Source organism: Bactrocera tryoni, unplaced genomic scaffold, assembly GCF_016617805.1.
Source record: "Bactrocera tryoni isolate S06 unplaced genomic scaffold, CSIRO_BtryS06_freeze2 scaffold_7, whole genome shotgun sequence".
In the NCBI taxonomy this organism is placed as follows: domain Eukaryota; kingdom Metazoa; phylum Arthropoda; class Insecta; order Diptera; family Tephritidae; genus Bactrocera; species Bactrocera tryoni.
In genome coordinates, this window is record NW_024396366.1 from 8838896 (window position 1) to 8849908 (window position 11013).

Genomic DNA, 11013 nt, shown 5'->3' on the forward strand with positions numbered 1-11013 from the left:
AACCGGAAAACTGAGCAGTCAAATCGAAACTTGTGAAACTCTTCCGGTAAGTTATTGCTATCACTCATTTATTATAATTGTCAACCATTTTTAATAATTTTATTATTATATATTTTTAGGTGGTGGACGGCTTCCAGAAAATTGAGTTGCAAAATCCTACGACATGGCCCATGCAATTTCTAGCGGCGTGGTTCCGGTGGATCTGGCTAAAATCAAACCAGGGAAAATTGTACATTCTCGGCGGCTCACCAAGGCCGCTAGATTATTGTGATTATATGTGACAACGGAAAATCCAGATGCAAATATAAGAATTCTGGTTGAATTTATAATTAAATGTTATGTGCCAATGCACTTCATAATCAAGTATTACAGCTCTGTCGTGTACGGCAGTGCATTATTTTTCAAGTTCATTGGTTGGTCACGATTTCTAGAACCTCGCTTACGCAAGATTGTCAATCAAGTAATTAATGATAATTCATATTATGCGCATTCGGAAAATATCTTGTTATCAATGTTGTTTGATGATAGGAAAGAAAAGCGCGACTGTGCCATCAAGAAAATTCTACGCTATCGAACCGATGTTGACGAGCCAATGGAACTTAGAGTTTATGAAAAACCAGATATAAACTTTAATTGCACAAGTTATACGGAAATGATCAATTTGAATGATATAAATATCATATTTGAACCACCATTCACGCGAAGCATTCCGTACGATACATTGAAAGAATATTTAAATCAAGATGATCCACCGTTTAATGATCCAAAAATTCCATCACACTGGCATGGGTGGATCGGCCGTCCAAAGTTAGTGGAGGTCGGTCATACATTTGGACTCGATTGGTGCACTCTAAATGGGTCAAAGTGGGATTTTTCAAAATTTGCCCCTACCCAAAGGTTCGACCCAAATTGGGGGACATCAAAATTCGTTTTAGAGGTATGGTTCCTTCGGCAAAGTATCTTATTTTGATCCCTAGAATATGATTTTCATAGAGCAATGGTCGATTTTTAAATCGACCCGCCCTAATACATACTTACATACATACATACATATGTTCATGAACATACTCATGCATTTACATGCAATGCGCATCAAATAATAATAAAAATGCATGGGTTCATAAAGCAGAGATGGACAAATGAAATGTATGGATGTATTGGTAACCGCGAGCGTAAAGTGGCTACCATGGGACAAAGAACATTTGCAGTCAGATGATTAAAAAACAACAGCGGAGCAATATCGTGCGCCGCTTGATTGTTTTATGATACTATTTATGCGCGTACCTACATATATGTGTTTGTTCAAAGTGAATGACAAATACTGCTTTATGATTTCCGATGCCTTTGGTAATATGCAATGTCTATTGTGTAATATGTGTGTAAAGGGGACCCGGGCATATAATTTTAGGAGGCACTATAATACCTTCCATAAATACTTTGAGAAATATGAGGGTATTGAGAGAGATAATATGTTTTTTGAAAAAAAAAAAAAAAATACCCTTTTGCAGAAGTATAAGGATTGGGTTTTCCAAGTTGAAAACGATGGTCAAAAAAATTATACAGGTACGGAAACCACACTAAAAAAATATATCTCAAGCATAATTAGTTCAAGCATTGCTATGCATGGAAGACCTTTTTCAGACAGTACTTTTATGAAAGAAGTGGTTGTAAAAGTTTTACAAATACTCAGGAGCCCATTAGCAGCTTTTTTTGAAAAAGTTCCTCTATCTTTATCTTAAAATTTCCGCTAACTAGTTTGCTAGTAAAAGCAGTCAACTCCCAATTTACCCCACCAAAGGTATCTGAAATTATAACATTTTATTTATGTTATACATTTCAAATGGGGCAAAAATATACTAGGGCATAAAAAAACATCAACATACCGACTACCTATGTTACCTCGTTGCTGTCTGCAGCGCAACTGGCAGGAAAATCAATTTATTATCCCACAGTGCAAAATTGGTTTTTTCGCTCTCAATAGCGACTGAAATAAGAGCGTAAGAATACGTGTGCTGAGAGTAACTGCTCATGTGAGTCAAAACGCCCATGTATGCATTAAAGCAGTGGTCGGCATGAGAGGATCTGTCACTGTGTTGGTGAGCATGAAAACAAAGTAGCCCAGTGAGAAATTGGAATGAAAATTAAGCATCTAATCTAAATAATTAATAGTATAATGAAAATTAACAAAATGTCTTTTAAGGATATATTCCCTATTATATTTAAAAGACTTGGAACATAAAAGCCAATGCATGCCACCAAAGGCATTTAGAATCATAAAATATTTCCTGCAGGGCATATTTGGTTTTGCGCTATAGTCTTGCGTGATGTTAATTCGTTGCTGGCTCGACAACGACTGAACGATAGAGCGTAAGCGTACGTGTGAAGTTAGTTTGCACAATTGTGCTAAGAAATGCCGACCACTGCATTAAAGACACACACACACATGTATTAAATTGTACACTTCCCTGCGAGAAGCATACTGGTAAAATGACTAGTAAAACGACCTGGAGCCGTGACGGGGACTTTCCGTAAATCTTTCAGTCACACTCTTAAGAGCCATGGGCACTTTTCTTTTCATTACGTACCTAATTGTGTGATTGTATATACCGTTCTTACTCAAAGCTTAGTAGCATAACAAAATGTATAGCTGCACCGCTCATTCACGTTATATGTGCCCGGTGTTTTACCAGTAAATTAACTAGTAGCTTTTCCGCAGATTTACTAGTTTACTGACGGTCATTTTTTGAGAAAATGTGTGGTGAAATGAGAGTAAAACTTCTAGTGATTTGACAATTTTTTTGACCGTCATTTTGCAGTTAAATACAAAGTGAAATACTAAGGTTTTTTACTTGCCATAATGGAATACCGCAAAATATATTTAGAAATAAAAATCCATTTTTTTTGTATGTTTTCTTTTATATTAGTATTTTAAGAAAAATTTACAATTTTGTTATGTTTTTTTTGTTCAGCAAATAGCGTTTTTGCTTTTGCCTGTTGTGGCTTTGCTCAACGCTCTTTCGGACTTCCTTTTCGAAGTCGATGCGTCCATGCAGTTTGAAAATTTCTGAAACAAATAAAACATAATAACAGAAAACTTGGTAAATAAAGTTAACAATAGTATGAATTACCAAATAGGCTTCACGCTAACTATTTTTAATTCATGAAAGCGATTTCTTCCGCACCTCCCATCCCAATTGGAACAAACTGAGGACTTCGTCGCCAAAAACTCGCTTCATAACTTCTGCCAATATCCCCAGAAGTGCCCTTTAAAGTGAAAAGATATGTTATCTGCAAAGACATTTGTGATTTTGTTAATTCATAAACATGTGTACTCTAAGAAAAAAAAAACAAAAACAATACTCACAACTGCATCTTCATAATTTTTTTCTAATATCTTCTCCTCCAAATCAAAGACCGCATCCAAAGTCTGCATTGGCATAAGAACTGCCAGTTCGGTGTGAAAGTCTTCGCAACTTTCTCCCGAGATGCGGCACACTGTCTGCTGCACCTTTTTTACTAGGACTTTCGTCTCTCGTACGATTTGTGGTGGGCCATGACATCAGTCTTTATTAATTATCTGAAATATGTACATATGTAGATAGTAATACTGATATGTTACCTAGTGTGCACAAAAATAGCAGCTAAATTCAAAATTGAATTTTACTGCTATTTTTGCACACACAGATGTATGAAAATTTGCATTAAAAAATATATAAAATGTATACTTCTGTAAGGAAGTGACCTAAATATAATGATCACTTACGTTTTCTTCCAATTTGTCCAGGCGACTTTCCAGGTTCAATTGCTTTTCCAAAATTAAATCTAACTTGGCCATTATATCTGTAAGAATAAAATTATTTGTAGCAAGTTCATACTTCTATATACTAGGAATAATTAGTAAAAGTGCTAAAAAAAAATATTGACTTTAATGTTTTACGTAAAGTGGTTTACATTACCTTTGTTTGCATCTAAGCCCTCGGAAGCAGTTGCAGTTTCTTCAGAGCAAAACATGTTTTGGCTGTGCGGAGTGAGTACTGTAAAACATTTCATAAAGTCTGAAGAAAGTTATTTCTATATTTATTTCGAAATTCTTACCTTGCCTTGAAGAGCTAGCGTAAAAATTATGCGATAGTTGCACTTTTTTCCTTTTCAAGCCCTTAGGAGTGGAAGTTGATGGTGGCGTCACATTAAAAATATCATTCGACTCCATCATATTGCTCCAACGATGCATTATTTTAAAAAGAAAAATATATATAAATTAGTGAAATTCTAAGTTGAACAGATTTGATAAACAGCAGAATAAATATACAACTAGTGTGCAAAGTCATAAAAGAGGTGGTGTAAAATTGGAATTAAAAGAAAACGATTTTCATGAGGTACGCAAAAGTATTTGTATTTAATTTTTTTTTTTGGAAAACGTATTAATTCATCACTTAACCCACTTGCTACTAAAATGCCAAGAGCAGAAAATGATTCAAGGGGTTCACTAAAGTAATTACTGATTTCTTTAAAATTGTAACCGACTACTATTTCTGCTCCCGATTCAATACTCGTATTTATGACTTTGAAAGGTCCCGTCTCTTGACTGAAGCAAAACGAATCTTTCTCTTTTTTAGGATTTATAAAAAACGTGTCAAACATTGAATTGTTTTCTTCTATTAAATTGTTTCTTTCTTCAATTCTTAAATATAGCTGTTGCAAAATATTCGTAGGGGATTTAATAAGTTTTTTTAAGCGCTGCATGTAATTTTCAAATTTGTAAGCAGAAAATGTGTCTAAGGGACCAAATTCTGTAGCACTTTCAGACAAATGAAGTAGGCCATGCAGGTTAAAACTTATCAAATGTTCCATAAATATTGCCAAACAAACTAACAAACTCCTCTAATAATTGTTGTACAATATTTGCTTCTCTTTTGTAAGACCTTTCGCAAGAGAGAATACGTATACTAGCATGTAGTAAAAGAAAATGGTAGTACAAATCTTCATCAACACAATTTTTTAAAATAAATATACCAGAGTATAATAAAAATTGTCGATATTCAGTAGATTTCCAACTTTTTAAATCATTGAGATTTCTGCAAACTCTTCCGAATTCAGAAGGAACCCAAGAAGAAACAAAATTGATTTTTTGATTCATTACGTTAACGTTTACTTTACTTACTATAAGGTGTAGCAGCTTTTTAGCTACACCTAAATCGACGAAGTGCATGGGATCTAAAGGGAATTGAGAAACCATTCCAAAAGCTGCTACTTCTAGCACGTTTTCTTGTTCCCGAAATTCTAAATTATGGTGTGCCGGATCATTTCTATTTTTGAATGAAAAATCTGTTCTTAATTCACTTAAATTTTTAGAGAAGCATACCCTTTTTTTATTAAATGTGCCTACTTGACAACATTTTGGGCAGCCGTGCTTTGAATTGTGATTTTGAACCCCAGTCACAAAGCTCGCTGGCGAATCACAAGTAAACAAACGAATATTAAAACTTTTCAAAATTGGATTTATTAAACCGACTTTTAACCCGTTTTTTCTCAAGTACACTACCTCGTCACAAAATTCTTTCATAAATTCATTTGTGCTATTTGGTTTCTGTTTTCCTGAGAAGCGGGCAATAGTGAAAGGAGTGGTTTTCGGAAAGCCAACAATTGAACCAAGAATGGGCCATAGGGCTCTGTTCGAACTTTTAAATAGCCTTAAGCCGTCGATTCCAACATCTATTAACACTTCACTTTTTTCATTCAAAATTGGAAATGAATTTGATTCAAAATGCTTTTGAATGCCAATATACGTAAATTCTCCGCCGGAGATATTCTTTATAACTGATTTAATTTTTGTTGTTTCAAGCACAGTTTTTGCAGACAAGGGCAAATCATGCACTCCTATTTTTCTTAAAACACTGAGCAAATCGCTCAATACGGCTTGAGACACATTATTTTTAATTGCCCATAACTTTAAATGCTTGCACTTTTCTGCACTTGAAACAACTTCATTTTCATTTTCCGACTGGCATTCTGAGCCGGAAAATGAGAAAGAATCTTCAGGAGTAGAATGTAGCGCAGCCGCGGCAGCTTCGCCATCTTCCCATCAGCACGCGCAAATTCCGATAAACTTTTCGTATCGCACTGAACTTCTTTCACACTCCTTTTTAACTTTGCACATTTCATTATAAAATGTTTTCCTCTTCATTTTTTGTATAAATATTATCACTTTACTCACCTGATGTAATTGTTTTGTTCTCGTTAATTCACTCGCGCGTCTTTTTGCGGCTTTCGCGTTCACTTGTAAATATGCAATTAATTGTGATACATATGTCGTGCTACCACTGACATGAAAATAAATGCCACAACAGGTGGAATTGCTTTCTCTTCTTCTAATTTGCCCGAATTTTTAAAAAAGCTTTGCAAATTAATTGATTTTGTCGATTGGGCAACACCATTTTCTTCGTTTTGGTCTTTTTCGGTAAAATGAAACATTGCTCCATTCCTATGCACACAATATGCGCGAATGAATAAAGCATAATGTGAAAGTTTGATGTTGTTTCTTTTTGCCAATCATTACTACAAATTTTCAACATGCTTTTTTATGTATTGGTAAAAATGCTTGAATGTGTTTGAGAATCGGTTATGGAATTTTTGCAGGGTTGAAAACAGGAATAATGGGATGCCCAACTCTCCTGTCACTGGAAATGTGAGAGCCGCTCACCTACCGAACTTTGACAGTTGACTGGATTGGGTAGGTTTTGACGTTTTGCAATTGGAATGACTGGAACGGCCAGATTGAAATTATACCAAAAATATATGTGAACGGAGAAATTTGTTGCCGCCGTTCAAGATCGTTAATAAAAATTTAAAACAATAAAAATCAAAGAAAATGCGAAATTTAAACATATTTCATGAAACGTTTTGTAATTTGATGCATAATAGAAATCGTTTTCTATTACAAATGATTAAAAACATTCATTAATTGACAACTAACAGGCTTAATTCACCTTATTAAGTATTGAAAGATCGAAAGTCAGTGGTTTTAATATATCATAAAATCATAAAAAAGGATTTAAGTGGTTTCGCCATATATTAAAAGTCCAATATATAATAATTTGCAATCGTAATAAACGTTGTGCGTTTTAATTTAAATGCCCAAAAATTCTTATTTTGTTCGATGTGGCCACAATGGAAAATGTTATAAAAAACGCTTATTTTGAGGCGCTCTCACACTGGAATAAGTTGGGCATCCCATTATTCCTGGTTGAAAACAACCCCATGTAGCATAAAACATATCAAGCAGCATAAACAACCCAGCAAAACTTGCGTGACCGACACTCCAATACATTTACACAATTTTTACTTGTCACTAACACTCCCTCACAAATCTTTGAAATGAATAAGAAGTCAATCTATTGCAGTGGTCGGCATGAGAGGATCTGTCACTGTGTTGGTGAGCACGAAAAAAAAGTAGCCCAGTGAGAAATTGGAATTAAATTTAAGCAAATTTTATAAATAATTATTAGTATAATGAAAATTAACAAAATGTCTTTTAAGGATATTATTCCCTATTATCTTTAAAAGACTTGGAACATAAAAGGCATTGCATGGCACCAAAGGCATTTAGAATCATAAAATATTTCTCGCAGGACATATTTGGTTTTGCGCTATAGTCTTGCGTGATGTTAATTCGTTGCTGGCTCGACAACGACTGAATGACAGAGCGTAAGCGTACGTGTGAAGTTAGTTTGCACAATTGTGCTAAGAAATGCCGACCACTGATCTATTGTGTCTTTTGTTTGTTTTATATTATAAGCTCTTCACTCAACAGATATTCTGGGCCGTCTTAAGCCATGTGAAGGCCCTAAGGAAAAAGTTATCTTGGGCCCCCTGTGAGTTTTATTTTATTTATTTTTTTTTTAATAAACAGTTAATAAAGAAAGACATTCAAAAAAAGTTTTTACATTAAACTTAGTATTTTATTAATTCATAAAAATAATTTTTCTTCACATTCGAGTTACACACAAAGTAGAATAGCTTACTTTATAAATTCACTTTTCGAAGTTTCATGGCAGTGAAAATTTTTAAAACATCTTCAAAGTCGATTTTTTCTAATACATCATTTTTTATTGCCATGACAGCTAGACTATTTGAGCGATTCTGAGTCATTGATGAACGTAGACAGTTCTTAACTAATTTTAATTTTGAAAAGCTACGTTCACCCGTAGCATTTGTTATCATCAGACATCTATATATTTTCAAGGCTGTCATGACATTAGGAAATGAAGATTGTGACATATTATCAAAAATTATTTTATAAGACTCCTGAGCCGACAAAAATTTGTTAGATTCTAAATCGTTTAATGTCAGTATAAAATATTTAAAATGTATCATTTCTTCAGCGAAGTCACATTCAATGTCTTCGAAATAACACTTTCTAAACTTTTCACAATCATTCCTCAATTCTTCATCAGATTTTATTAAAAACGTTGTTAGGAATCCAAATAAGTTTTGTATTTCTGAGTATGCTTCAAGGCGTTTTTTTAACTCTGCACAAAGCCTATCAAATATTGGCAAATATGTTTCTATTTTAAATTTATCTTGTCCTCTAAACACAACATCTTCTGCATTTCCTTCATAGTATTTTTTTTTTTCGTTTCCTATTACGTTGGATTTCATCTGTCCATTCAGTATCAATAATCTCATTGGCTTTAGTAAGGTAGTAATCAAAATTTTCTCTTTCTGCGATCAAAAAGTCTAACAGCGATTTTAAAAGATTGACTGCAGAAATTAATTCAATTTGTTTGTTTTGTAAAGATATACTAACAGCATTAATCCGCGCTAGAATGACACTCCAAACTACAGACATTACAACATTTTCTTTTTTATTTAAATCCTTTAATAGGCACTTAGCTTCGTGAATAACTTCTGGTTTCTGATTTACGTTGTTTATTAGGTCATGTAAAGCTTGCTGTATGCCCTCATATCTATTTGATAAAGCTTTAGTGGCATCAGCTCTAGCACACCACCTTGTGTCAGAAGGCTTTTTCAGAACAAATGATGAACCAGATTTAGTTTTAGCATCTTCTGATAGACATTTAAGCAAAGTCCCCCAACGATAAGTTGACCGCGAGAAGAAGTTGTAAAGTGTTTGCATGAATCCGAAAAATGAGACTGCTCCAACGCAGCTTTCTAAAGCATGTACTCCAACTAGGTTTAATGAGTGTGCAGCACACGGAGCGTAATGTGCGAGCGGATTATTTTTTTTTAATATGCGCTTGAAGCCCATTATAACAACCGGACATATTTGATGCATTGTCGACAGATTGTCCCCTCAAATGTTTTATGTCGATATTATTTTTTTTAAATTTATTTAAAATTGTGTTAGCCATGTCTTCCCCCGTGTGGCTTTCAATTGGAATGAATATTAAAAAAAGGTTCCATTACTTCTCCGCTTAAATTCGAAACATACCTTAAAACTAAAGTCAACTGATCAGTATGTGTTATGTCTGGCGTTGAATCAACATTTAAGGAAAAATACTTGGCGTCAATAACATCCTTCACTATATCATTCACAACTCTGTCGCCCATGATTTCAATAGTTTCTTCAGAAATGGTTGCAGATAAATATGAATTTTTCCCCTTTCCTTGATTTCCATATTTAGATAAGTGTGAACTGAGGAAGGGATTATATTGCGCCAATAGTTCTAAAATACCCAAATAGGTACCATTATGTTGTGAACCAAGTATTTCATTCTGCCCACGAAATGCTAATCCACGAGATGAAATAAATTTTATGACTGACACAATCCGATGACATACATTTACCCAATATTCTCTTTCTTTGTTGAATTGAATCTCCAAAGAGGAATCAATCCGTCCAAGAGTACTGCGCCTGCGTATCAATGTCTGCACACATGTTCAATGTGCTTCACTTTTCTCGTGCATTTGAATTCGTTGCGCAGCATTCTTCCAATCAGAAAATCCATTTTGAAATTGTGATTGTTTTTGAGAAACACCAAAGAGAACACATGTTCAACAGTAAACATTCCCATTAGATGGAGAATACATTAGCCACTCTCTTTTAATTTTGCACCCACTTATATGATTACGAAAAAAATATAACTGGTAAGATTTCGATTTTCACCGTTGCCATAATGTCGTAATGAAGCAGAAAAGTTACTTTCAAAATGTTGACATTCTTTTGAATCACTAGTACACCAAAATTCTTGTACTTCGTTTGTGATATTTTTCCATAAACCAATATCACTCTGGTATTCCATTCCTTTTCTCTTTAAGACCGCATCCTCATTTTTCTCTTCTGCACCTTTAAAATTTCTTTCATCTTGTTTTTCGCTAATCTGTTCTATACACTGTACAGTTCGGGGTTCTGGCTCTAAAGTAAATATTGTTGTGGTGGGATGCTGAGATTGATTCTCAGATTTGCGAGTAAAACCATGTTGGAATAGTTTTGGTGTTTTTTTTTCAATTGCTCATTGAGCTAAGCAGCGTTTTCTTCTCGTTTTTTACGTTTTTGTGCTCCACTTTCATGTTTTTTGTCAGACATATTATTTGCCTTAAATAAAAAAAAATAAATAATGAATAAAAATAATAATTTGAATAGGTACATACCTTTTTGTTCCGCAAAACAATATATTTAGAAAATTCCGGTTATGAATGAATTCTTTATATTACTAATACTATTAATTATTTAAAGCACTTCACAGCTTAAGAACATTTGCACAAGTGATTTTAAATTTTAAATAGAAAAAATGCTTCTCAAATGCTTCTCGCAAAATGCGCTGCTGCAATGCCATACAAATAACAGAAAGAAAGAATTTAACAGTTTCTTGTTTGCACAAATGTTCATTATTGATCGTAACATAATTGTCATTGTAAATCAGGGGCACGCAAACGCTACTGAGGGCTTTGTAGCATGTATGCGTTTTTGCTGCTTTTGTGCTGGTATTTGTGTTCATATTTGTAGTACATTGTTTGCAGTACTAGCAGCGACGCAATAGCCGAACACACATC

At 34.1% G+C, this 11013-nt stretch overlaps 1 protein-coding gene across 1 annotated transcript; it reads right to left on the reverse strand.

The window, feature by feature from the left end:
* Nucleotides 1-2965: 2965 nt before the first annotated feature.
* Nucleotides 2966-4363, reverse strand: LOC120781584. Its single transcript, XM_040113817.1, has 4 exons — nucleotides 4096-4363; nucleotides 3957-4034; nucleotides 3764-3840; nucleotides 2966-3064 (listed from the first exon to the last, which is right to left on the reverse strand). The coding sequence occupies exons 1-4, from the start codon at nucleotides 4229-4231 to the stop codon at nucleotides 2966-2968; spliced, it is 390 nt and encodes a 129-aa protein (XP_039969751.1). The 5' UTR covers nucleotides 4232-4363.
* Nucleotides 4364-11013: the final 6650 nt, after the last annotated feature.